Here is a 27,550-nt window from a genome sequence, read left to right as displayed (position 1 = left end):
GCTCTGACATCTCACATTCTAAGGACCTTCCCAGGCCTGACATCCCATGTTCTAAGGGCTCTCCCAGGCCTGACATCCCACGTCCTAAGGGCCCTCCCAGCTCTGAGGTTGTGTTCTACTCTCCCAGGTATGACATCCCACATTCTAAGGACCCTTCCAGGCCTGACATCCCATGTCCTAAGGGCCCTTCTAAGGACCCTCCCAGGTCTGATATTGTCTTCTAGGGATCCTCCCAGCTGACATCCTCTGTTCTAGGGGCCCCCCCAGCTCGGACCCTTTGTTTTGAGCCCACAGCAGACACTTGGCTCTGGGCACCCTGACTGCAGGGCTTAGCGTAAGGCCCCCCTGCACACACTCTGGGAAGACATTTGAGCCCCATGAGGCTGCAGCCTGGGCAGAGCCTAAGGGAGGTACAGCCTGTTTTCAGGGTTAGCTGTACATAGTAAGTAGAGGTAAGTGGTGGCTGGTGGTGTTCAAATCATCGCCACACCTGAGGCATCCAGACTAAAGCCCAGATGGGCACCTTAATAGCACTGATGGCAGTGGACAGGGAAGCTTGGACAACAGAGGACAGCATTCACTTGCAGGCTCCCCAGATACCAGCTTAGCTGGTGCTTTGATGTCAGACCAATCCCCTTGTCCTTCTTGACCTCAGTGCTCCCAGGACTGCCCAGTAAGCCCTACGAAGTCTTGGCCCCCTGAAGCAGCCAACCCACCCAATCAAGATGACTCCAGTTTGTGTTTCACGGTCTGTTTATTATTTTAAAATCATGGTGGGCGGTTTTCTCCTCTTACTGTCTGGTTCTCACACAGGTAACATGGACAAAGGGAGTGCAGGGGAGAGGGGAGGATGGTGGGGGGCCAAAGGCTGTGCCCAAGCCCACCAGGGAACACTGGGAAATAATGCTCTGCACGTGAGTCCCTAGCCCTCATGGGCAAGAGACTGGTGGCATGGTGTGTGCCCACTCCCATTCCCCCCTCCAGGTACGCCTTGCCAGGACAGGGGAGGTCTGTGAAGCAGGCATCAAAGGAATTCAAACAAAAACAAAATAAAACAAACGGACATTTAAATAGAAATCCAAATCTTAAAAAAAGAAAAAAAAACACCCCACAAAGCTCGAGTTTTGACTTTTTTCTCCCTTTGGAAAAATGTTAAGCCTTAAGCCTCGAGCCTCCCCCCACCCCCACCCCCAAAAAATAATTACAAAGCTACAGAGGGACACACGGATGCTCACATCTGGACACGAGGTGTCGTCACAAGACCAAGGGAAGGGAAGGGGTCTCTAGGCTGGGAGGAAGGTGGCGGGGAATGATCAGTGAGGTCCTGGCTTTCCCTACTGATGGGAGGATGGAGGGAGGGGTGGGACACAGATGGTAGAATGGGGAGGCAGGGTATGGAGGGAAGGACAGAAGGGGGCAGGGCCCAGACAGCTCAGTCCATCTCCGTAAAAAAGAAACAAGTAATTTAATAAAATAAAATCCATTGAAATGGCCCCGTGGGGAGGGAGATTAGGGGGAAGAGAAGTCTCCCACCCCACCCCCGTGCCCCCAGCCCTGGCATCTATTTCTCCCCCAGCAGGGGATGTGGCCACTAGGGCGGCAGCAGCGAGCTCAAGAGGGAGAGGGCTCTGAGTGGGCCCTCAGGGGCTGGCCAGGCTGGGAAGAAACAGAGGGTGGGGGGCAAAGGTGGGGCAAGGCCAGGAGGGGCCTGTCCCCTCCCCCAAATGGGGTTAATGCTACAAGGCCATGCCCCTCCCCCACTTGGGTTGGGGGGGGGTGTCTCCCCAGGCCACCTCCTCCTGTGGGCAGCTGGTCCTCCTACCCCCCCGGGGGGAGGGGCAAATAGCAAGCTCCCCACAACACACAGATCAGGCGAGCAAGAGAAGGGGATAGAGCACTCCTTCCTCCCCACTCCCTTCTCTCCCAGGGCCTGAGGAGAGAGGCTCAGATCTGAAACTGGCTCAGTCAGACAGTCAATTTACTCTATAAATACCCCAGCCCAGGCAGGGGGGTCAGAAAACAGAGAGGGGAAGAGGAGGCAGGGCAGGGAGATGAAGGTTCAGGGCAGGTGGTGCATGGGAGAAAGGCCGAGGTGGGCGGAGAAGAGACACCTCTGGCCTTCATTCTTGTCCTCTCCCTCTGGGAGGAGTGGGAAGGAAGACCCAACTCCCAGGCAGGCTGGCCTGTTCTGCCCCGCCCACTCCAAGTGGGCAGTACCCTGGAGGAGGAGGAGGTATGAAGGGGATGGGGTAGAGAGAACTAAAAAAACCTCCCCCAGGAGGGAGTCAGTCCCAAGGCCAAAATCTCCAGCAAAGGCCTTAAAAAACCAAAACCAACCAAAAATCCCAACCACACGGCAACAGGACCCCTGGGGAGCCAGAAATAACCCAAACTAGGGGGATGCCAGCTGCTCTGGCCAGTGTGGGGCCTGGCTGCTGCACTGGCCTGGAGTGGAGGCTGGAGCTCTGGGGAGAAAGCATCCTCCCACCCCCTCCCCAAATCTGTAAAGTGCACTATGAGTCTGTTCAATTAGGTATTGTCTACTTAGACCTGAAGGGGTGAAGGGTGGGGGTGGGCTGCTGGTGGAGTCTGTTTAGCTCACTCAAACCATCTGGCACAATGCTACATATGTGGAGGGAGGAAGAGAGGGGAAGGGACAGCCCCAGGGCAGGGGGGCTGGGTTTCCCTGGGTACAGGGGTGGCCCCTGGTGGGATTCTGGCAGAGGGGAAAAAGGGGAAAAGAGGGAAGAGAGGGAGGAGGCCAGCCAGGAGGACCAGCCACAGTCTGTTGGGGATACAGGGGTGAGGCTGGGATGCTGAGACTGAGCCTCAGACTGAGGGAGACAACCCTTGGCCCTCTGGCCTGCCATCCCCACCCCCCCGCCCCTGAGAAATTAAGGGGACACTACTGGGGGCCAGGGGCAAAGATGGGGGGGGGACAGGCAGACAGAGCCAGCCCTCCGTCTGGATCTGGGGCCGGGAGGGGAATGCCGCTGGGGCAGACCCTAGGCCACCACGAACTCTGACTTGAGGTCTGCCTTGACCTCAGGCTTCCAGAGCGAGTCCTCAAAATCGAGGTCTAAGCCACCAGCATCACTGGCCCCACTGCTGCTGCCGCTGCTGCTGCTGCTGGTTGCCCGGCCTGCCTTGCGGCCCGAGAGCCAGTGGTAGGGGCCTCGGGCATCCCGCCGGGCCTTCCGCCGAAGGCGCTTCTGCTGCAAGAGCAGCTGCAGACGTTCCACCTTACACCGAGTGGCCCGGTTCTCCGTCTGCCGCAGGCGATCCCCTGTAAATCAAGGGTCCCGGATGAACATGTGTGTTCATGCTTGTCACAGTGGGGAGGCTGTGCTGAGCCCTTCACTATTCAGCGGACCAGGCCCCCAGGCCTGGGAGTCACGAGGGCAAGGGAAAGCCTGTCTCTGCCCTGGTGACTGTTACCCTGGATGGGCATCTGCCCCTTCTCTGAGCTTCAGTAGGATAAGTCTCTAGGTCTCTTCTAAATCCCTCAGCAGGAGAGATCAAAGATCCTTCTTCTGGAAGACTTGGCCAGGAGAGGGGATTATCAGATTCACAAAACTTAGGGATCATTTCGTCTAACTCAGCCATTTTACAGATAAGAAAACTGAGGCTGAGAGAAGAGGAAGTGATTTCCAAGATGACCCGGGGATGCGGTAGGAGAGTCTGTGGGGACAAGGGCCCCTGGCTCCTAAATGCAGAGAATGCCAGAGCTGGCAAGGATGCAAGCTGTTGCTATCTGCCCCGGGCTCCCTGTGGTAATGCTGCTCCTTGACATGCCCCTGGAGCTCCCCGCTAGGCAGGCTGGGTGCTGAGTGCCTTCCCTGTACCACAAAAGCTAGGCCCTCTCCTAGCCCAGGGAGGAGGGGGACGCTGTTACAGGTGACCTCTCTCCCTGCCCCCACCCCTATCCCCTAGGGATCCCTAAGCAGGGGAGGTGGGTGGTGGAAGAGAGCCCAGGCAGTCCCCAGAGATCAGCTCTATCTCCTGCCCAAGAGACAGATGGCTAGAGGACCACGTGGCCTCTCCCAGGGCCTGGGACTGACCCCAGAGATTCCTGAAGAAAGGACATTGGCCTTGGAGTGGGGGAGACAGGACATATCTGTGCAGGCCTGGCTGAGAACTGATGTTCTGTCTCCAAACCAAGCTTTGGGAGGTTGGTGGAATTTAAAAGCTCTTTGAGGGTAGGAAGTGTTCAGAATCAAGAACCTACCCTCCATACAGTAGGCACTTAATAAGTGCTGAATTAAAAAGAAGCAGCAGCGCTTGCATTAAGAGATACACTGCCATTAACAGGGCAAAGGAATGTGGCCTTGGCCACGGCTTTCTCAGGGCCTCAACATCAGTATGAGGCTTGGGTCAGATCATTCCTTTTTCAGTATCATAGAACATTCATGCCCCAAACTCCGCAACACAGTGGTGGCCCTGTGAGTAGCCAGTTCCTCACTGAGAGAATGCAGGCTGGCATTTCAGTAAACCTGCTGGCCCCCTGACTGGGAAACCCGCAGCTCCAACAGCCCGTCATCGCAGCTTCCTGGGATTCTAGATTTAGAAATGAGAGGGGCCTTAGCCACCATCTGGCCCAAACCCCTCCTTGGACAGGTCAAGGCCCAGGGAAGGGAAGGGCCTTGCCCGCAAGAGCAAGTCTGAGAGGTGGGATTTGAACTCAGGCCCTCTGGGTTCTTGCTATTGAACAATGCTGGTTCCTTCCAACATTCTCTCTTCTAAGGTCCCTCTCAGTTCTGAAGTGGGATTATCCCCTTGGAGGTGATCTGGGGATCACCAGCATCTTACTGTTTGGTTGGACTCCATACAACATGTAGTGGGTGCCTACTCTGTATTGGGCATTGTGTTAGGTGAGGGGAGGGGACAAAGACCAAAGTTGACCTAGAACACCAGGTGATCTAAGGGCTCTCCCAATTCTGCTATGGTGTTCCAGGCTCTCCCTCTTCTGCCATTTTCTGTTCTACAGGCCCTTCCAGTTCTGACATTCTCCTATGAGCTAAGGAAGGAAGGAATTGTGGGGGAGGGGGGATCCCCTTTAATTCTTCCCTGGTATAGAACACATCCTGTCTCAGAGAAAGGGCAGATTGTCCCTCTTCCTTCTCTTAATCCAGGCCCCCTCTGATTTCCCCTCCCCCCACTGCCTCCACCCCCCCCACCCCCCTCAATAGGACCTTTGTCTGGCCTGGTGAAGGTGGGGGTGAGGGGGCTGGAATTGGCCTCTCCTCAATCACCCCTGCCAGAGACTAACACCCTTCCTCTGCCCCCTCCTTGCACCCAGCACTATGGGGGGAGAGAAGGAAAGGATAGAAATTAATATATGCAGATTAATTCTCTCCCTACCCATCCCCCATCTGAATATGCTCACAGTCCCCTACTGTGTTGGGGGGGGGAGAAGAAAAGAAAAACGGAGCAGATGGGGGAAGGGGATGGAAGGGAACAGACTGGGGGGGGAGGGGAAGGAAGGAAGGAGGGAGAACCCATTCATAAAAAGCCTGCTAACTTATACTGGGGCCATCTGGCCCCAGGAACCTCAGAGTGTTAACCCCTTGGGGGATGGGGATGGGGAGAGAAGGGCAGAGCACAGCCAGGCTGGGACTTCCAGCCCTTTCTAAAGGTCCTGAATGCTGGGGGCTGCCCTAGGGAAGCTGATCCCCTTCTCCCCTCTCCTCTTGGCCAGTTGCTCTACTCTGCTCTGGCCCCTCCCAGGGGCTCAGACAGAGGAGCCTCCGAGGCTTGTGGGTAGCCCTGCTGGGGAAGGGGAACCCAATGGCCTCAGCCTTGGTTATCCCCTGGCCCAGATGTGCGGGCACTCACCACTGGGCTTGCACATGCGGATCTGGCTCTGGACCACGGAGTGCAGCGGGGACGTCAGCTTCTCGCAAGAGGTAGCTTTGGTGGTGAGCTCGGGGGAGGGCGAGCACTGGGTCTGGCATCGAAGCTGGGCCAGGGACTGGGGCATGCCCTGGTAGTGCCTCGTGGCACTCAGGAGGTCATTGAGAATCTGCAGGATGGTGCCGATGTCCCGCCGAGGGCGGCCGCTGCTGTCCTGGCAGTTTGGATGCAACGTGCCTGTGGGAGGCAAGGTAGTGGATGCGTTGGACCGACCAAGTCCTTCCCTGGTGCTAGGGAAGGGGGTGGCTGGCAGAGCCCAGGGGCACAGAGGGAGGTTCTGGGGCCTGAGAAAGGAGGAGAAGGGAGGAGGGGTCTGCCACCTACAACGAGATGACTCCTTCCTAATCTGGGCCTTGCTTTCTTCCTCCGTAATATGAAGAAATTGGAAAAGATTTTCCCTAAATGGCCAGGTGGTGACCAAAGATTACACTCTCCAGGGAAGCGAGGGGACTGGGAGAGGGAGAAGATGGAGAGCAGCTAGGATGGGAGTGCTCAAGACAAATTCAGCTAGGGGCAAAGAGAGAGTCGAGTGGCTATGTGGGCATACGGCACAGAGGGGAGAAACCTGTGCTAGGGGTCTACCCTGGCTTCCCATTGGTATTTTGGGGTTTCTCCTCTCAGGACCTCAGTCTTCCCCTATATAACACAAGGGACTTGGACTAGATCTCTAAGGACCCTTCCAGCTCTGATATTCTGGGTTCTGAGGACCCTCCCACCTCTGACGACCCATGTTCTGAGGGCCCTTCCAGCTCTGACATTCCATGTTCTAAAGGCCCTCCCAGTTTTGACACCTGTGTTCTAACTAAGGGCTCACCCAGCTCTGACATTCTGGGTTCTGAGGGCCCTTCCAGCCCTGACATTTTGCGTTCTAAGGGCCCTCCCAGCTCTGACATTCCGTGTTCTGAGAGCCCTCCCAGCTCTGACATCCTGTGTCCTAGGTTCTCTCTTAGTTCTCATTCTCCATCTTCATTTCTTCTAAGTTCATATCTCATGAGGGAATGAGTAGCTTGAAAACCTCTAGAAGGAGTATTGGGGGGTACCATGAACCTCAGTAATGGGCTTCAATCCATACCAGAGAAGGTCCCTGAGAAGACTCCTGGAGCATGGTTCACGAAGCTCTCAATGACGGCGCCAGGTTTCCGGGAGCGCGTGCTTGGGGCTGGGCTACTGCTGGGTGGGGAGGACAGGGTGGTGGTGGCGGAGGAGGGGCTGGTGCTGCTGCTATGAGAGGCACAATCCACCTGCCAGGAGAGACGAGGGTCAGCTCCAGAGTATCACATTTCAACCCCCAGGCCCCATTCAGAACCTGCAGCACTTCAAGGTCTACAATTGCTTTTCTCTCAACAGCCCCGTTAGGTAGGAAACATTCAATCTGTTTGCGCCCATTTCATAGATGGGACAATTGAGGCTCAAAAGTGAAGTCCCCAGAGTCAATCAGCCAGCCAATACTAAAGCTGGGATTTGAGGCCAGTTAGGTTTCTGACTCCCAAGACACCACAAGCTGCCTCTCTGGACCTGGCAGAGTGGCCATGAAGTCCAGTTTGGAGGTGGTGGGGGGAAAAAAAGATGGGAGGGGAAATAGGAGGGAGCCAGAGCCAGTCTAGCATAGCAAGAAGAGCCAAGATGTACAGTCAGAGGACCAGTATTCAAAAATCCAGGCTCTACCACTTACTAGCTATGTGACCTTGGGTTAGTCAATTCCCTCCTCTGGGTGTCACTTGCCCCATCTACAAAATTAAGGGGGCATACTAGACTATGTCTGAGGTCTCTTTCAATAGTGACCTCCATGATTCTTGGAGTGGCCACCCCGGCAGAGGCTGGGTTCCTCCCCTAAAATGGGTTCAAGACTTGTATCTAGGAATCTAAGCTCAGCGTGGGGGATGGGGCCAGCAGTTCCTCCTCCAGTCTTGCTCTGCCCTCCCCATCTCTGAAATGGGGGCCCAGAATCACCTCAGAACAGGAGGAAACTGTGCCACTGTTAACCGTTTGGGTGCTGGCGCCATGGGACCGGAACACGCCGGACGTGACGGGCGAGGAGTGGGCAGGGCTGAAGTAGGCGGGCGTGCTGGAGGTTGAGGAGGGGCTGGGTGGGCAGGCAGGCACGGGGACGCGGGCGGTGGCAGCAGCAGCAGCGAGGCTAGATGATCGGCAGGGAGAAGGGTTGCTGGTTGTGGCCCCTGGGTCCCCGCGCCCTGCCACGAGGTGTTGGCGATGCTGGAGCTGGGCACCTGCAGCTGCCTGCTGGGCAGCCAGTTGTAGCTGCACAAACATCATGTGGTCACCTACTCGGAGGGCCAAGGTGAGCGGGGAGCGGCCCGAGAGGAAGTCGCTGACCTGTGCGGGGAAGGAAGGAGGGAAGCGGTGAGGGCGGCAAATCCTGCCTGTCCCGGCAGGCTGCGCCCCACTGCCTCGGAGGTAGAGGTCCCTGGGGACTCTACCCATTGTCCCAGACCTTGGGAAAGGCCCGCCTGGTTCACAGTTTCCCTATCTGTAAAACGAAGAGACTAGACAGGCCCTCACAGCCCTGATATTCTGTTCTAGGGGGCCTCCCAGCTCTGACACCCTGGGTTCTAAAGCCATTTTCAGCTTTGACTTTCTAAGCTTCCCAAGGTTCTGTCCCAGCTTAGATTTTAGGGTTCTAAGTCTTAATCTCAGAAGCAATCACTACCATAGAACAGTACAGTTCTGAGGGGGCAGGGGTAAATCAGGACAGCAGGATCAGAATGTCCCCTTGGGTTCCCTGTCCTTCCGTCCTTCTCCCAGGGCAGGGCGCCCCTGCCCCCCAAGGTCAAAGCTCTGTGGCACTCCCAGGACTAGGCCCCGTCACCCCAGACCCACCCAAAAGGAAGATAACCAGGTACAGCTGTTCCCCACTGAGGGTAAGAGGTGGGGAAACCCAAGAGCCAAAGTCCAGGCTGGGAGAGTGACTCCCCCCCATCCCATTTTTCCTGCCTGACTATCACATTCCCAGACACTGCCAGATCCAGGAGCCACGGGCAAGAGCCCAAACTTTGGAGGCAGGAGGCTAGGGCCTGCCCCATGTAGGACCTAATAACTCCACTCCTCTGCCCCGGGCTTCCAGTGTTTCCCTAGGAAGCTCTGTGTTTAGTGATCTCTGGTCACTAAAGGCCAGGGGTCTCCCTGACCCCCCCCCCTTGCAGAACCAGCCCCAGGCAAGTCCTCAGGCAGAATGAAGGGAAGACCCAGACCCAAAGACCCTGGGGCCTGTGCCAAGGGTCACGATCTCATTATACAAGAGCAAGTCCTAACCATACACATATAGTATCCCTGGACACCAGTGGAGCCCCTGTCGAGAGAGGCAGGTAATCCTCCTGTCTGATCCCCTAATAAAAGGGGGAAGGGGTCCCTCCTCTTCCTTGGAAGGCAGAGAACACAATGTTCTTGGAGGTGGGGGTCCCAGTGAGACAGACAGACACACACACACACACACCTGTTTCCTTCCCTGCTCCCCTCTCATCCCCATCCCCAGCTCTAGGCCACAAGTTCAAGAGGAGAAGTGCTCCCCTCCCCCCCATCCACCTGCTGGTAAGGTACCAGAGATAAGCAGAGACACAACTCAGCCATTAGAAGCCCTGTCACACTCCTGCCCTCCCTTACATCCCAGAGTTCCTAAATCCTTTCTCAACTGTTTTTTTCTGGAAGAGAAGGGACCCACCCCTGCCATTTTCCTGGCCCACAGAGGCTAGGAATTTGCCTCTTGGCCCTATCCTGGGAGCCAATGGTTGTCAAGGCAGGGTAGCCTTCGAGCCAGGAGGGGTAGCAAAGAGAGGCAGACAGGGGCCCTCTAAATACCACCCCCTTTTCCTCTCCCCCCATCCCAGCTTCCCACCCTGCCCCCCTCTCCCCCCGCCCCCCAACCCTGGCCTTAGAAGCCAATGAGTGGGAGGGAAAATTCTTGGACAAATTCTTCTGTTCTAACCTTTGCTTCCTCAAGATAAATATTTATCTGTCCCAGCCCGGCTGAGGCATGGGGGTGTGTGAGGGGAGGGCTGATCATTCTAGGCTGGGCTTTGGGGAGAAGTCTAGGACCCACACACAATGGTCCCTAGACAAAGCCCCTGGGATCACTAGGACTGGACATACTAGGCAAGGGCCAGGGCAGGGAGTGGGAGGGCCTGTCCCTGAAAGGATCCTGGGCCCCAGGGCCAGTCATTCTACTTGCTGTTATCATTCCTCCCTCTCCTCAAATACAGTGGCCTGACCTCTGGAAAAGATCATACTTCACAGAATATCTGAACCCTAGGAGACACCAGAGAGATCACAAAAGGGGAAACTGAGTCTCACAAAGGGCAAGAGAGCCTTATCCAAGGTCACACAGCATGCCAGTGTCAGACTAGGCCCCTTGAGGGCCCCTGCCAAACTATGAGACTGCTTCCACCCCACCTCCATCCTGAGGAGATGGGCATTGTCAGGCAGAGGCTTAGTGCCTGCTTTTAATGCCTCCCACCCCAAAGCTGGTTCCTGCCCAGGGGATGGAACCTGGCAGTTAGGACCAGGGCCACTGCTTCTATTAGCATCTGCCTCATCTTCCCCAGGGGCCTGGGATGGGGGGAGCAGCCCTCTGATTCTCAGAAGTGACAGAGGGGATGACTCAGAGAACACTGCCTGCTCTGCCCTCCCGCCCTTCTTCCTTCCCTCTCTTCTGGTAGTTCTGACCAGGCCAGCTAATCTGGGTGACCTCCTCAAAGGGTCCTCCCTACCTCTTCCAGCCCAGCCCAGCCAAGTGTGCACCTCAAGCACTTGGCTGGGGAGGGGGAGACTGGACAACTCTCTAGGAGCCACATCCCCCCTGCCTCGGTCTTTCCACCCTTCCCCACCCAGAGGGAGCTGCCCAACCCTCTCACTGGCTGACCCCCACCAAAGAAGGTGCTGACCCCAGTGAGGTGGGAGCAGGGTCACAGAGAGACTCGGAGAGGAGGAACCTCCCTGCCTCCCTCCAGTCCGTGTCCTTCCCCACCCTCCACCCTCACCCTGCTCGCCTCCCCAGCCCATTTCCTCCCACAGGGAGAGATGACACAGTGGCTGTCGGGAAAGCAGCCCTGAGGGAACCCTGTCACTGGCCCAGGTCCTCAGGCGCCTGGACGCTAGCACACTCACCCCTCCCACCCCGGTGAAGCCTGACGCACGCACGGCTGGGCACGGCTGGAACGGATGTGATGGGGTGAGGCTTCCTCCAGAAAGCCCCCCCTCCCCTTTGCTCCTCCTGCCCTCCCCCTACACCAGCCAGCGGGAACTGCACCCTGCTCCTGTTCACACACCCTGTGGGGGGGGGGGGCTGGGGGGAGGGCGGAAGTCACCCCTCCCTTTCTCATCTACTAAAACACTCCTCCCTCTCCACCCCCAAGGCTGGGGTGCTGGGCCTAGGTCTCCTCTTTGTCCCCAACTAGGAATCCACCTGGCGTGTAACCTGAGCCCTGGAGGCACCCCCCCTCAACTCCACACACAGCCCCTCCCATTCCTGCCATCTCTGCAGATTACTTACACCAGGCCTGCTGGCTCTCCCAGGAGGCCCTGGGCAACACAGGCAGAGGGGAAGCTTCCTCTGTCCCCCTCCCCCCAACATGAAACTATGAGCCCTGGGGGGGAGTTGAGGGGGGAACTAGGGGGAGAGAGAAGCCACTGATGGAAGTGGCAGAACGGGTTTATGCCTGGCTCTGGGCAAGAACGGCCTTCTCCCACCCACCCACCCACCCACCCCCTCTTCTCTACTTCTGCCTTGCCTTCCCCACCCCCAGCGGCCCTGGCATCCTAAGGATTTCTAAGCACTGTGTCAGCCTCCTCCTCCTCTTCTCTCCCTCCCAGGAGGCTGGAGCCAGGGCCAAGAGGAGAGGGTGGGAGCCCCCAATTCCAAAACAACCCCATTTCCCTAAAGAGAGGTCTTGGACACAGTCAGGCAAAACTGGGCACAGAGCTCCCAGGGCAAGGGCATGAAGGGAGCTGGCCAAGAAAGGCAAGCCTCCCTGATTACAAAACATTTTCCTAACATCCTGTCCCTACCTCAAGCCATTTCTGGGCCTAGGACACCCAGAGAAGCATCCAGACACCCTGCCTGGAACTCTGACCTCCTCACATGGCTCCTGCCTTCCTGGCATGACAGAGGGGGCCGGGTGGCCAAGGAATAAGGCCCCCCCCATACACACAATAAACAAGGTCACAGAAGAGGTTTGCTTTGGGGGGAGGAGGGAGAGGAAGGGTTGCTCTTTGCTGACGCACAAACTCTGGGGGGTGGAGTCTGTCGGAGAGTCAGGGTGGCTGAGAGGGGGAGAGGTACCCTCCCAGGCATGGAGGTCCCTCCCTCCTCTTCCTCTCAGGGGAGGGTTTTTTGCTTCACAAAATTCTAGCAATGAAATCCTTCTAGAAGTCAACAGGAGCTAAGGGGGGGAAGGAATGGGGGAGATGGTCAGCCCAATCCCAGGGGGAAGATCAGGGGGAGGGGGCCAGACCAGAGATGTCCTGGCCCTAGGGAAGAAGCAAAGGAACCAGTCCAAGTCCTGGTCAAGAAGGGTTTTGAGAAAGGAAGGGCTCAGCCTAGAGATAAACTCTAATCCCAGAGGAAGAGAGGGTGACCCCCCATCCTAGATGGGCTGCTGAGGCCAATGGCAGGGAACAAAAAGGAATGGGGGTGGTCCTGGACCAGGCCAGGTGATCACTGAGGGGAAAAATCATTAGCTTTAGTCCTCAGTCACATCTCCAACACTCCCACGGCCGGCCGAACCTCCCCCCACCCCCCAGTCCATTGCCCCACACTCCAGTGAAATGCGAGAGCAGTCTCACGCTCAGCCCTGTGGGAGGGGAACCTTTGAAGGGTAGAGCTGTTTGGGCAAGGAGGGAGCCCCAGCTCTGCAGGTCAGCATGTGGGGGAGGTGAAGGCCACTGTGACCTCGGGCCCCAGCCTGGTGCACACCGGCTCCCACCTGCTCCGGAGGCTTCAGGGGAAAACAAAGAGGGGGAGGGGGAGAACTGAGGTTTGGCCGCAAGACCCAGGGAGCGGAAGTGGTCCCCTTCCTTACCTGAGTTTCGGTTAAGCTCTCAAGTGCCTGCATTACGGACTGCTCGGGCCGAGAGGCCTGGGACTGAGAGAGAAGAGAAAGCCAAGGTCACTTGGGGTTCCTGCTGACAAAACCACAGTGGGGGGGGGGAATGGAGGTGGGAAGTTTCACTTCTGCACTTGGGGGAGGTAGGAAAAAGTCACAATGTGAGAGGCCCAAGTGAGAAGGCAACGAAAGGGGGTGAAGGTGAACAGACTCCAAGCCAAGGGCTAGGACTGCAGGGCCACAGAGAACCCAGTGGGGCCTCCTAGAGAGGGGAGGGAGGGGACAGGAACGGATCCCCCAAGGGGGATGTGTGATTATGCAGGGAGGAGAGAGAGGGAAAGCCTATGAGGCATCTCTCGAGCCTGTGTGTGTGCGCACCTGCTTGCATGAAGGAGAGAAGGTCACAAGCAGAGACTGGGTGACCACATACTGGATGCTGTAAAGGGCATTTCTGCCTGGATGCCAAGGGAGGCCCCTCTCTGCTGAGGATCAGTATATATGTGGGGGGGGGAGGCGGTCACAAATTTGACCTGGAAGGGACCTCGGAGGCCTTCAATTTACAGATGAGAAAACTGGCCTTACAGTGACTTGTTCAGGTATTAAGTGGCAGAGACTGGATTTGAACTCGGGATTCCAAAGCCAACGCTCTTTCCACAGAACCACAGGGAAGTAGTTAGGTAAGGAGGTGGGAGGAAAGGAGGAAGGGATGGATATACAGGTGGTCAGAAAGGTGGGGTGCAGGGATACACAGGTGGTCAGAAGGTGGGAGGAGATGAGACACAGGTGGGTCAGAAAGGTGGGGTGCAGGAACAGAGGTCAGGAAGTGTGGGAGGGGATATACAGAGGTGGCGGGCAGGGGCACACAGGAGGTGTGTTGAGGGACATTCGGGAGATCAGAAGGTGTGCATGGGAGGGACTAGGACCTGCAGGAGGGGTGTGTGTGTGTGTGTGTGTGTGTGTGTGTGTGTGTGTGTGTCTGTGTGGAGAGGGGCAAAAGGGAGAGTCCCTTCCCCCCCAATCAAGGTGTGGGAGCATCCTTTACCATGAGGCCGGCTTCCACAGTGGGGACGAGCGTCACCTTGCTGCCATCGCCCACACCCAGATCCTGTAGCTTCCCAGAACTGAGGCGTCTGTGCAGAGGGAGGGAGGGAAGAGGAAGAGAGAGGGGTGAGACTGAGTGAGGTGGTGGAGAGACGCAACTGTAGCAGAAGGGCTCGGGAGAGGAGGATGGGGCGGGGGAGAGACAGAATTGGAAGGCTCTCTTACACCAGGGCAGGACCCCAGCTGCTTCCAGAGGCAGGAAGCTGGCCTATTATTTAATCCAGACCAGGGTCACTCTGCTCATACTGCAGAGCCCACTCTCCTAGGACAAAAACAAACATAAACCCCAGTAGCATACACCCCACCCCCCACCTCGAAATTTACAAAACAGCTTCAGACAGTTACCAAGGGATTTTTAAATGTCTCACTGGCCAATCAAAAAACAACCTGCCCCAAGGAGGCCTCCTGGGGATCATTCTCCCCACTGCGACAGAGAGGGTAAACTGAGGCCTAGAGTAGAAAAGGGATTTGCACAAGTTCACACAGCTGCTTAAAGCCAGGCTTCCAACTCCCCAAGGTGGGCCTGGGGTAGGACAAAGCTTTCCTCTTTGTAAAGGAGCCTGCAACCATCAGTAGCCCCAGTCCTCCCACTGCTTCCCCCTCCTGGGGAGCTGTCCTTGTGAAAGGAAGAAGAAGGAGTAGACGAGGAAGGGAAGGTGCACTAAGGAGTCCTGGCTTTGTGCCCTGAACTGGCCAACGAGCTGCCCACCACACCATTCCACATCACTGCTGAGGTGCTCCAAGGCAGTCTGGGGGTGGGAGGGAGGCCATGGCCCATAGCTACTCCCCCTCCCCAAGATTCACTACCCAGTTAAGACTGTTCTCTAGATGAGGTTGGTAAGCAGCGTCTCTCCTCCCCCCATTTCCCGGCCACCAACAGGGCTCCCCTGCAGGATCAGCCCAGGGCTGCTCAGACAAAGGAGACCCCCCCCAAGCCCCTCCCCCACCCCTGGCCCGCCAGGCCCCACGGGGAAGGCCCCAGCCCAACCGGCCCCCTCCCTCCCTCCTTTTCTCTCTCCCTCTCTCTCTCCCCCAGGCCTCAGGTTATTTAAATAAAGGGGGGGGGGTGGATAAGCGGGAGAAGAGGCTCCCAGAGGCTGCCGGAGAGCTCCTACCTCAGAACAAAGGGGGGAGGGGGAGGGGAGACAGAGAGACAGAGAGGCAAACAGGGACAGAGAGACCCAGAGACTGGGCAAGGACAGAGAGACCCAGAGACAGGGGCTGAGATAGAAGCTGGAACAGGGACAGAGAGGCCCAGAGGACAGCCACCATGGCTCCCTACAGATCCAGCCCAGGCACCCCCCGGAAACTTTCTGCCATGAAAGGTTCACATTTTCCATTTTTAGCTGTCCGGGTTAAACCGCTGAAGCCTGGAGACTGTCGTTGTCGTCTCCTCCCACCTCCTCCTCCTCTTCCCCTCCCCTCCCGGAAAACTGCCCCCTTCACCCCCCCAAGAGCCACAGGCAGGCAAGCCCTGCAGTCGGGAATCAGATTTCGAAAGGGGAAGAGGTGAGGGGGTGGGAGCAACGCATGAGAAAAGGCTGCAGGCTTCGGAGCTAGGCAGGGAGTGGGGGGTGGGGGCATTGGGGGCTGCAGCCTTTGTGCTCGAAGTGGGGGGGGAGACAGAAAAAGAGAAAACGAGGAAGAGACATGGAGACAGAGACAAATGTTGAGGGGGGAGAAAGACAATCGAGACACAAGAGACAGACGGGGGGGGGCCCGGGGGAAGGGAGAAGAGACATTGAGATGAGACACCCAGGGACGGAGACAGGGAAGGAACACACACACACACACACACACACACACACACACACACACACAGAGGCGCAGAGGTCGAGAGATGGATAAAGAGGTCTACAGAGGCAGGAGTAGCAGAGAGAAGGAGACTGGGGGTGGGAGAGAGAGCAGGGGCCAAGAGGCAGAAAGGATAGAGGAGGGCGCGAGGAGCTCGCACACCCCTCCAGCCCTCTCCAGAAGCTCCCACCTCCTCCTCCTCCTCTTCCTCTGCTCCCTCCCCGTCTCGCCGCCCCCTTCGCCAAACCGGGAGCCCAGCGCGATATGGCCTTTGTTCGCTTGCGGGAGAGGGGCCCGGGCTGGCGGAGGGGAGATTAAAAGGGTCAGTACTTACGTCTCCTTGTAGAGCAGCGCCAGGCGCTCCTTGGGCACCTTCAGGCGCTGAGACAGGCGCCTCCGGAGCCCTTCCACCGTCTCCTCGCCGGGCACCGAGAGCTCATAGCGAGCGCCCGTGGTCGTGTTGATGCACAGATTCATTGGAGGTTCGGCCGCCAACAGCTCGCAAGGGGCAGCGGGGGCGGCTCCGCGCCGGCAGCTCCGGGCGCTGGGCTGCGGCTCCATCGGCGGACCCAGGATGTAGCCCAGCCAGGCGAGAAGCGAAGCGGACAGAAGTGGCCGATAGGGTCCCTGCGTCCTGGCTGGGCCCTTGCTTGTTCTTTCCCCGACCCAGCCGCCGCCAGGTCCTCAGTGGCGCTCGGCCGGCTCGCCTACCGGCTAACCCAGCAACAACAGTCCGGAGTTGGCAAGAACCGAACCCCTTCGCGGGAAAAGGAGACGGCGGAAAAGAGCGGCACCTTTCAAGGCTCTAGCCGAGGACGCGGCCTCCCGACCGGAGGGCGGAGCGTTTAAAGGGCCACTGCCCGGGAGCTGGAGGCTGGAGAGCCCGGGCGCGGGGGTGGGGGGGAGAGCAGGCGGAGGGAGGGGAAAAGAGGTTCACAGCCGCCTGCTTTCTCTGGCCTCCTCTCCCCTTCTCCCCGCCCCCCTCTTTCTCTCTCTCTTTCTCTGCCTCCAGCCGAACCTAGCAACAGCAGCCGCGGCCGCTCGCAGATGCTGCTGCGGCTGCTTCCCGCCGCCGCTCGGAGCTCTGGGGGTGAAAGTAACAAAAAAAAAGTTATAATGTATCAACGTTCTAAAGGGGCTGAGCCCGCCCCCCTTCCTCCTCGACTCCCCCCCCCGCCTCAGCTCTCTCATTCACTACTTACTCTGCCGGGCGCCGCTGACCAATCGCAGCGCTCCGAACGCCCCGGCGGCCCCCGCCCTCCACCAATCGCGGCCCAACCGGCTCTCCCCCCCACGTGGCAGCAAGAGCCAACCCCTTCCCCGCCTGTCTGGTAGCAACCCGCCAATCAGCTGGGCTCGGCTGCCCCTCCCCGCCCCCATCCCCTCAGCGCCCGTCCTCCCGCCCCCCTAGTAAGTCCCTCCCCTAGCCAGCCTTCCCCCATCTTCCCAGCCATTCATAATCTCCGAGCCCCACAACAAAGAGCTTGCTCGGGGAGCGGGCGAGCTGCGTGGGGAGGGGGCCCGGGAGGGTGTGCGGGGATTTTTCCTTCTTTTCCTTCCCCGATTTAGAATCTAATTAGAGGATAAGTCACCGCCGAGCTCCCAAAAATAAGCGCGGGGGCGAGAGGAGGCCAACACCCAGGCGCTAAGGAAGAAAGAGGGAGCCGCCCACGCAATCTGAGGAAGACACCGAGGTCCGCGTGGACCACAGACACTATTGTTCCCAGCATTGGGAAGAAATGGCCTCCCTTACCGCTCCACCATGAGAGAGAGAGAGAGAGAGAGAGTGTGAGTGTGTGTGTGTGGTGGAGGTGGATTTGAAAACGTCAAAATGGGGGCGCCGGGGCCCTGAAGCTTAGGGTCCAAAGCCATTTGTTAGTGGCAGGGAAGGGACAAGGCAAGAACAGCATAAAGTGGCAGCAGTGCTCAGGGTAGGGCTAGGGAGGGGGGAGCGGGAGGGGCATCCGGGCCACCGGAGCTCTCAAATCGCAGGGGGGTCGGGGGGGGGAGGCGCTGGAACGCTTGCACTGACACAAGTGTACCCCGCCCTCCCTGCCTCCCTCCTTCAGTGACGTGGCTTGGGCGAAATATTGTGAAGATTCCCCCCCCCACACACACACGCTTTGAGATCTATGCACCTCCCTCCCTCTACAAACAGCCACCGCCCCAGGGTGGGGCGAGAGAGGGGTGGGGAAGAATGGTCTTGAGGGCCTCCCTCTTCTCGCAAAGCTGGGGAGCCGAGGTGAGGGGGGGGAAATGTGGGATCCTTTAATAGATGGGCTCCCCCCCCTCCTCTGCCTAGGAGGCAGTGACGCGCAGCGTCTAGCTGGTAGAGCCAGGGAGCCCGAGTAGCGGGGGGAGGGGAGCAGGAAAAGGGGTGATCTGGGGCGGGGACCCAGAGCAGCGCTCCCTATGAGTCAGCAGCGCGCGAGCGCCCTCTCCCGCCACCTGGAGGGACTTCAGGCCCGAAAGAAGGGGGGCGGGGTGTGTGCTCCCGCGTGCGGGGCTAGAGGGGGGGCAGTTGGGTGGGAGAGACAGACAAGACTCCATCAGAGGTGGGGGGAGAAGCAGGAACGCCGCTACCAACTCTAGGAAGGTTTCTCCCCCGTGACCTAGCCCAACCCCTCTCCTTTGAAAAGAAAGGGGTGGTGGTGGCAGAGAGGGCAAGCAGCTGACCCAAGGTCACACAGCCGGGAGCAGGACCATTTCTGTTTCAAAAGTAGTGTTTGGTCCTCATTCCTACCCTCGCTCTTTAGAGTCGAAAACATTCACGTAGAGGCCCACAGACAGACCGTCACACAAACCCACACACTCCAACTCCCTTTAGACTTTTAGACGCCCAACAGCCCAGGATTGGAGAGTGTTTCTTGGGCTCTCCTTCCCCCATCGGGCATCTTGGAGAGGACTAAACCTCCCAGACAACTTGAGAATTCTTCCTCCGGGGGTCTCGTCTTCCCCCCCCCCAATTCCGCTCTTTGCCACTCCATTCCCCCCACGATGCCGCGGTCCCTGCGCTGAATCCACTCACCGATCAAAACCGGAGCTCCACTCCCGAATCCCGCAAAATTTTTAAAAATCAAAAGCCCTCCCGAATAATCCACAAAATCTGCCCTCGAAGTACGAGTCAAGGTACGGGAATCTAGAATCCAGGAAGAGTGGGAGGAGGAGGCCGAGGGTTAGCCGGCTGCCCAGTGACTGTGGCCTGTTTGGGAAGCGCTAGAAGTTTTTATCCGCCCCCTCCCTCCCTGTCGGGGTGGAGTCTGGGCGGATTCCCGGCCCCCGGGAGCAGAACCGCCCAGGGCTGCCCCGCCGACTCAGCAGCCCGAGAGGGAGCGGGCAGGCGGGTGACGCAACCTTCACCTGGCACCCTAGGTCTAGGGCGGGGGTGGGGGTGGGGAGGAGGGGGTCATTACCCAGATCCATCCCTGTCTTCCCTTGCCCACTCGGACACGGGTCGCTACGCAGTGGCCTGGACCCTTCTCCCCAGTGTCCAGGGCTGGGCCCTTGGCTTCCCTATCTGCCTTCTGCCCTTCTGCCCTTTCCTGTCCCCGTGTCTCTGCGGCTCAGGATATCCATATCTGTTTCCCTATTTGTCTTCCTATATCTTTGTCTCTATTTCTCTCTGTTTCCAGGTCTTGTGTTTCTGCATTCTCACGGTTCCAGGTCTCTGTCTCCATGTTTCTGTCTATTCTTGGCTGAAGCTATAATGGCCTTGTCTTCTTGTCTCTTTCCTATCTGGGCTAGGCTGGGTACTAGGAATCCCAGAATCTACCCTGCCTAGAGGTGACCTTGTCCTTGGGGGGGTGGGGGTGGCGGGAAGAGGGGCTGTCTTTCCCTTTCTGTAACACAGCCCAGGGGCTGATGGGAGGGTGAGGAGAAGGAATGCTTACTAACAACAAGGGAATGACCCAGGGCTGGACCATAGGGTTCAGACTAGAAAGGTACCTTTCATTTTACAGTTGGGAAAACTGAGGCAAAAAGAGACTGGGTCCCAAGGTCATACAGTTATGCTGCTGCAGACAGGATTTGGACCGATGCCCACTAAGGCTGAGCTCTTTCCTCTATGCCTGAATGCCTGGGAGTCAGGAGACCCAGCTCTGGACTGGAGAGTCCAAGCTCCACCCCTGAATGATTATTTGACCTTGGCCGAGTGCTGTCCCCTCTCGGGTCCTCAGTTTTCTTGCCTGGCACTGATAACTAATCCCCTCCCCAGGTCTGCCATTGTGTGATTCCCTTATTTGGAAGAGGGGGCTCAGCAATGTTTCTCCCAATTTCCCACCAGCTGCAATGCTTTGAGACTTCTCTGGGATTCTCCATCTTGCTCCTCTTCCACTGGGTACCATCTCCCCCCCCCCCTTCTCAGCTTTGTGTGTTGTCTTCTCCCATTGAATTGTAAGCCCCCTTGAGGGCTGGAACTATCTTTGTTTTGGTTTGTATTTGTACACCCAGTTCTTAGCACATAATTTGGTACGCAGTAGACCAGGGGTGGGGAACCTTCGGCCTTGAGGCCACATGTGGCCCTCTAGGTCCTCAAGGGCAGCCTTTTGACTGAATCCAAACATCACGGGAAAAAATCCCTTTAATAAAAGGATTTGTTCTGTAAAACTTGGACTCAGTTAAAAGGCTGCACCTGAGGACCTAGAAGGCCACATGGGGCCTTTAGGCTGAGGGTTCCCCACACCTGCAGTAAGCTCTTAGTAAATATTTATTGGCTGGCTGATTATTTTTAAATATATTTTTATTTCTTGTTTTTATTTATTTATTTAAATTTTCCACACTTACATGTAAAAAAATTTAAGCCATCATATTTTCTAAATTTTGAGTTCCAAATTCTCCTCCTTCCTCTCTCCTTTCCCCCCTCCTTGAGAAGGCAAGCTATTTGATGTCGAATATACATTCAAAGTCATGCAAAACATATTTCCATATGAGCCCCGTTGAGAAAGAAAACAGACAAAAAATAAAACAAGAAAAATAAAGAAAGTAAAAGGTGTGCTTCAGTCTGGATCCAGAGCTCATTAGTTCTCACTCTGGAGCTAGTTAGCATTTTTCATCCTGGGTCCTTTGGAATCTGACTAGTTAGTCAGATACAGAGGAGATACGGGTTTTAGTGCTGGTTCTACCAGTGATTTGCCTGTGTGACCTTGGACAAGTCCCTTCTCTCTGGGCCTCAGTTTCCTGATCTGATACGTGAAGGGGTTAGACGTGAGGGGCTGAGCTGTAAAGGCTCTTAAAGATCTGCAGATGGGGGCAGCTAGGTGGCTCAGTGGCTAGAGCACCGAACCTGGAGTCAGGAGGATCTGAGTTCAGATCTGACCTCAGACACTTGACACTTACTAGGTGTGTGACCCTGTTATGTGTTAACCCCGTTGCCTAGCCAAAAGAAAAAAAAAAGATCTACAGATGAATTTCAGGCTGGCAATCAGGAGAAGGCCCAGGTTTCAGTACTGACTCTAATACTAAATGTGTGATTTTGGACAAATCCCTTCCCCTCCCTGGGACTCATTTTCCAAATCTGGAATGACAGGATTGGACTAGTAGATCTCTAAGGTGCTGTCTAGCTATAAATCCTATGATTATATTGTTATTTCCTCTTTCTCCCCCCTTCCCCCTCCCTGCTTCCCTTGCAACCCCCATTGGAAATCAGAATTCTCCCTTTTGTGGATTGAAACCCAGGCATCCTCCTTGGCCATGGCCCTCCATCAGATTGTCGGGGGTATCTTAGATTCTCCTTCTCTCCCTGGAGGGATTGGTGGTGAGGTTGGGTTATTCTGGGAGCTGAGCTCAGGCCTGGGGGGGAGGTGGGGTGGAGAGCTGAGGCTCTCCAGTATCTAAAGGCTGCTTCTCCCTATCAGCCTCCCCTCCCCTGTTCCAGCCTCTCCCAGGGCCCCCCACCCTGCCCCCTTTATCATCTCCACCCACCTTCGTCCCTCCCTCCCTCCCTCCCTTCTCCAGAACCCAGAGTTGACCTTCAAGCCTCTGCTGCTTTTCTGCCACAGAAGTACCTAATAGGAAAGCTTAATATGAAGGACCTTAGGGAAAGAGCTGGCATCTCTGCAGTCCTTTTCAATCATGCAAAGAAAGGGCTCTGCATACATTATCTCATGCCAGCTTGTCTACCCTGTCACCAGTGATTGTCCCAAGATCACAAGGCTTGAAAGTGTTAGCGCTGGGATTTGAAGTTGGGTCTTTGGCCCCCTCTGTGGTGGGCCAGACTGCCAATCTTGACTTCCCAGACTGGCGGTTCACTGAGAGCAGGGACATCTATGTTCTAAGTCTGCCCATGGTATTGATATGCGTGGGGGCTGGCCAGGACAGACAGAGGTGGCTGATGGGGATTTGTTGAATGGACTTCTCCCATTTCTTAGAGCCTTTCTTTGCTGGGCCCTGTATGTGTGACGTTCAAGCTCCAAGACTTTGCTCCCTGATTTTAAAAAATGGGAAAATTGGTTCCCAGAAGAAAAGGAACTTTCTTAGGGTCACTCACTAGTTAACAAGCTTAGTCGAAAAGAACTTATTAAGCACCCCCTGTGTGCTAAGCACTAGGAATATGAAGGCAAAAAAAAAATCTACCCTCAAGGATTGTGGGTAGATAACTAGGTACATGCAATTAGGAGGTAATCTTAGAAGGTATAAATGGCAGCTAGAATAGAGCACTGGACCAAGAGCCAGGAAGGTTCCTCATCAAGAGTTCAAATCTGGTCTCAGACACTTCCTAGCTGTGTGACCTTGAACAAGTCCCTTAACCCTGTTTGCCTCAGTTTCCTCATTTGTCTTTTTAAATTTTATTAATTTATTTTGATTTATCAACAATAACTTCCATATTCTTTTGAGTTGAAAATTTTTCTCCCCCTTCCTCCTCCCCAAGATGGTGCACAATCTAATATAGGCTTTATATTTACATTCCTATTAAACATATTTTCACATTAGTGAAGTTGTAAGTAAAAATTAAAACCAATAGGAGGAACCATCAGAAAGATGAAACAAAACTCAATAGAAGGTAAAAATAAGTGAGAGCGATTCGACTTCCATAGCTCTTTCTTTGGATGTGGACAGCATTTTCCATCATGTCAGTTTCCTCATTTGTAAGATGAGCTGGAGAAGGAAATGGCAAACCACTCCAGTTATATTTGCCAATAAAATCCCTGGACATGATCACAAAGAGTCAGAGATGACCGAAAATCTCTGAGGGAAGGTACTAGGTGGGACACAGAATGGCTTCTTGCAGAGGGTGGGATTTGATTTAATTTTTGAAGAAGCCAGAGAAACTAGCCATCACAGATGAAGGAGGGAAGGCATTCCAGGCATTAGGGACAACCAGTGGAAAGGCACAAACATGTGAGATTGGGCTATTATGTTTGCAGAACAGCAGCAGAGACTGTGGAGCTGGGTCATAAAACTCATGGAGCGTAAGAAGACTGGAAAGGGGAAGGGGCCAGGCTGCCAGGTAAAGATGAGCTTTAAGTATCCTGGAGGTACCTGGGAGCCACTGAGGTTTATTCAGTGGGGACGATCTGCCATGGTCAGATTTGCAGGGGGTTAGGAAGAGTTGGAGAGTCAATTGGATCACTTTGGAAACTGAGTGGAGAAGGGCTTGTGGAGGGGAGAGCCTTGCAGGAGACTGATGAGGAAGGTATTGTTCTGGTACCTGGGAGAGGGAATGGAGAGCCTGCCTGTACCAGGGCTGTCCATGAGTGAGAGGGGATTTGTGTGGGAGTGGAGCTGCTACCCCAACCTAAACAGAGCTCTTGCCACTCCACCGGGAAGCCTCTCGTTGGATGAAAAGAACCAATGAAGCAAGACAGTGCCTGCCCTCTAGAAGCTTACATTCTAATAGGGGAGACAAAATATATAGGGATAGGAGACTGGCGGTGAAGGCAGGGAAGATGGATCTAGGAGGTCACTGGGATTGTGAGTGGAGCCACTGGAGAGTTAATTATCACACAGGCCCTTTCCAAAAGCAATGATAGAATTGATCTGATTACTGTTCTAAGTGCGAGGTACAAATTATATCAACAAAGATTTATTAAGTCTGTGTGGTGCCTGGAGTCCGGAAGTCCTGAGTTCAAATCTGGCCTCAGACATTTCCTAGTTGGGTGACCCTGGACAAGTCACTTAACCCGTTTGCCTCAGTGTCCTCATCTGTAAAATGAGCTGGAGAGGGAAATGGCAAACCACTCCAGTATCTTTGCCAAGAAAACCCCAAATGGGGTGACAAAGGGGGTCGTGCCTTTGCTTGAAGACCTCCAACAAAAGGGGACTCACTGTCTCCGGAGGTAACCTGTTCCGCTTTTGAACATCTCTAAGCCGGGGTCCCCTCCTATCTTCTCCCCGATTGTGGTACATCAGTTTCACCACTTGTGTAAGAGGAGGAACAGTCCAGTGTCTGGCACACCAATTGCTTAATAAATACTCCTTTGATGTGGCTGGAAACTCCGCTCTCTGGGAAGGACCTTGAATCCTCAGCAAGCAGAGGAGACCCTTTGGAGTTCTCGGGAGCTGAAGGGACCTCATCCCAATTCATGATTATCTATGTACTAGATACATACTGTATATATGGAGGTAATCTCAGGGGGAGGGCCCTAACATTAAGGGAGACTGAGAGAGCTTCTTGCAGAAAGTGAAAGCCAGAACTAGTGGCCTCCACCATTCCTGTGATCAGTCCCAACAGAGGAGAGGGAACAGTAAGCAATAGGGAGCCACTGAATGTTGAATACAGGGAAGTGAGGGGGTCAGATGCTTCTACGAAGAATATTTTGACATTTGTGGAGAATCAGTTGGAGAGAGGAGAAACTGGAAACAAGGAGCATAATTGCAGACCTATAAAATGGGGGTGGGGGGTTAGACTGCATAGTCTTAAAGGGGTCACTTAAGGGGGGTACAGCTGGGTGGCTTAGTGAATAGAACGTCCAGCCTGGAGTCAGGAAGACCTGAGTTCAAATCTGGCTTCAGATACTTACTAGCTGTGTGACCCCGGGCAAGTCACTTTACTCTGCCTCAGTTTCCTCATCTGTAAAATGTTTTAAAGAAGGAAATGGCAAACCACTCCAGTATCTTTGACAAGAAAACCCCATATGGGGTCATAAAGAGTTAGACATGACTGAAACGATTGAACAACAACAAAAGAATTCTAAAGTCTCTGATCTTGTGAGGGAGTCCTGGGGAGTTGAGTATTTTGGACATTCTGTCAGTCTCTCTACATACCTCTCCCTACACACACAGACACACACACACACACACACACACACACACACACCCCATTTTTGGCTACATCTCAAACAACATGAGCCCTTCCGTATCAGTAGCTGGGGATACCCTTAGGCTAACACAGGATAAATGGGGCAGGCAGATCTCTGCCCTGAGTCAGGCTGGCAGGGCCTTGAGTCAGGGCAGGGACTGAGGTGGTGGAAAATGCCAAGATTCATCTGGAGGAGGCACACTCAAGGATCTGGGATCTCAGTCTAGACCTGGGGTTGGGGGGAGTGTTTGACACCTCAGGGCTCCCTCCCTTAGTCCGGGAGGAGGAAGAGTAGAGTGAGGGGTGCGGGGTGGCTTAGGCAGACTGGTGTTAAGATCAGAATTAAGAATTCCTGTTTGGGGCCAGTACCAGCACAAGGGTTAGGATGAGAGGCAGGGTTAGGTTTAGGGGTTGGAATTAGGTTTAGAGCTAATCTTCAGGGTTTGATTTAGTGAGATCAAGGTTAATGCTTAGAGAGAATATTTGGGGCCAACTGTAACTGTTTAGGGGGTAAGATTAGGTTTAGGGGAGATGTTGGGTCTGGGTTTGGTTTCAATGCCTTGGGAATGGGCTTGGGTGGGGGAGGGGACCTGTTTTGTGACATTCTCTTTTCCAGCCTGGGCTAGAGGGGGCAGGTGACTCCTCCCCTTCCCCCATCCCTGCCAGGCCATGGATGGCCTCAGTTCTATAAATATCCAGAACTCAGGTCCCTGGGAATGTCTCTGAGCTGAGGGGGAGGATCAGGGGCATTCTGGGGGCTAGAGGAGGGGGAGGGTGGCTTAGGGGGCTGATCAAGGCACCCCCAGTTAACAAGGAAAGCAGAAGTAGGAAGACATGAGAATCACAGAGGGTAAAGATCCTTTGTTTTCTCCTATGGTGTCCTAACCAAAAATTATGGAATTTGAGGTGGGGGGGTTGATTGGTTATCCCTTCCTGTGGGAGCTGAGGAATGGTCTGGAATTTCTGATGGAGGCCAGGGAAGGGGGGAGGCCCTTGAAAAGTCTGGGATAGAGGCTAAGCTTTATTCACCCACTATTTCTTGGTATGTTGTTGAGGAAAGAGCTATGCCCCTAGAGTCAAAAGACCTGGGTTCCAATTCTGGTTCCTGCCCATTTACCACTTAACCTGGGTAACATGAATGAGTTCCTTAAGTACATTCAGCCTCAGCTTCCTTATGGAAATAATAATCACAATCTCCCTGGAGGGGGAAGTGGGAGGAAAAGGCCTGGTAACCCTCTCAGCACGTTAGAAATGAGAGGAGTGGAATTGGAATCCCCAGGGATGAGTGGACAAAGGGGGCCGCTCCCTTGGCCCCCCCCTCCACCTTGGCTCAGCCAGGTGAGGCAGGCCCATATGATGGGCCTGACTCAGGGTCCCAGGGTGGAGCAGAGAGGTACACACAGTCACACACACAGGGCCACCCAGACACCCAGTCACCCATGGAGACACAGTCACACACTCACCCCACAGGCATCTCCCCTCCTCCCCCCTTTCCCCTTCAGAATTTCCCCCCTGTCCTCTTTGGCCCATAGTCAGGAATGCATCCTGACCATCTACACCCTCCCTCCTCTCCAAGACACATGTTTTGGGGGGGGGGTGGAGATAAGGTGGATGGGAGCTGAAGACAAACCAATGGAGATGAATGAAAACATTTAAATAGGAATCAGGAGACCTGGGTTGTAATTCCAACTGGGCTACTAACTAGCTTTGGGACTGTGGACAGCTTCCTTCCCCTTCCTAATTTTCCTAAACTTCCTCAGTTTTCTAATCAGTACAAAGGGAACTGGATGATCACCAAAGCCCCTCCCAACTCTGGCTTTCTATGTTCTAATGTCCTCTCAAGCTCTGACATTGTGTCCTAAGGTCCTTCCAAGCTCTGACCTTCTGTGTGCTAAGGGCCCTCTTAGCCCTGGTATTCTGTGTCCTAAGGGCCCTCCCAGCTCTGACCTTCTGTGTCCAAAGGGCCCTCCCAGCCCTGACATTCTGTGTCCTGAGGGCCCTCCCAGCTCTGACATTCTGTGTTCTAAGGTCATTCCAGGCTTCAGGCACTTCTTTCCAGGGCCAGATGCTGATACTCCATCCCCACTCCTCTGGAAAGTAGGCCACTAAATTAGGGTAGGAGGTAGAGAGTTGCCTAAGCCCCAGACTTCCTATACTGCCCTACCTGTATGTGAGGCTCCTTCCCTCCTTAAAAATTCTCCAGTTGAAGGGGGTACCTTTGGGAGGGCAGCTCAGTGAAGATCATGCCTATGGGTCCAGGCCAGGAGATTGCTGAGGGGACCAGGTGACAGACGTGTGGACTTGTTTGGTTTATTCTACTCATTACCTGCTCATTAACTCATTCTCTTCCCCCCTAAACCCTCCCTTCTTTCTAACTTCCCTATGACTGTTGAGGGTACAACCATCATGTCAGTTATCCTGGCTTACAGTCTAGGCATCAACCCTCACTCCT

At 55.2% G+C, this 27,550-nt stretch overlaps 1 protein-coding gene across 1 annotated transcript; it reads right to left on the bottom strand.

Annotated features, from left to right (window-relative positions):
* Positions 1-735: 735 nt before the first annotated feature.
* MIDN (midnolin) lies at positions 736-19,068 on the bottom strand. The gene is made up of 8 exons (XM_021008885.2): positions 18,892-19,068; positions 16,198-16,947; positions 14,011-14,098; positions 12,945-13,007; positions 7,864-8,247; positions 6,986-7,154; positions 5,836-6,090; positions 736-3,286 (listed from the first exon to the last, which is right to left on the bottom strand). Exons 2-8 carry the CDS (start codon positions 16,422-16,424, stop codon positions 3,006-3,008), a joined length of 1,467 nt encoding a protein of 488 aa, XP_020864544.1. The 5' UTR covers positions 16,425-16,947; positions 18,892-19,068; the 3' UTR covers positions 736-3,005.
* Positions 19,069-27,550: the final 8,482 nt, after the last annotated feature.

The sequence above is a fragment of the Phascolarctos cinereus genome, unplaced genomic scaffold, assembly GCF_003287225.1.
Source record: "Phascolarctos cinereus isolate Bilbo 61053 unplaced genomic scaffold, phaCin_HiC Scaffold_4;HRSCAF=312, whole genome shotgun sequence".
Classification (NCBI taxonomy): Eukaryota; Metazoa; Chordata; class Mammalia; order Diprotodontia; family Phascolarctidae; genus Phascolarctos; species Phascolarctos cinereus.
This window is presented reverse-complemented; position numbering and strand designations above follow the sequence as displayed.

Excerpts from the sequence above, each read along its gene's own strand:
- MIDN (XM_021008885.2), bottom strand. The coding sequence starts at position 16,424 with ATGGAGCCGCAGCCCAGCGCCCGGAGCTGCCGGCGCGGAGCCGCCCCC. Across the intron at positions 8,248-12,944 it reads AGAGCTTAACCGAAACTCAG|GTCAGCGACTTCCTCTCGGG; the intron begins GTAAGGAAGGGG and ends TTCCCCGCACAG. Across the intron at positions 3,287-5,835 it reads CCGCATGTGCAAGCCCAGTG|GGGATCGCCTGCGGCAGACG; the intron begins GTGAGTGCCCGC and ends CTTGATTTACAG.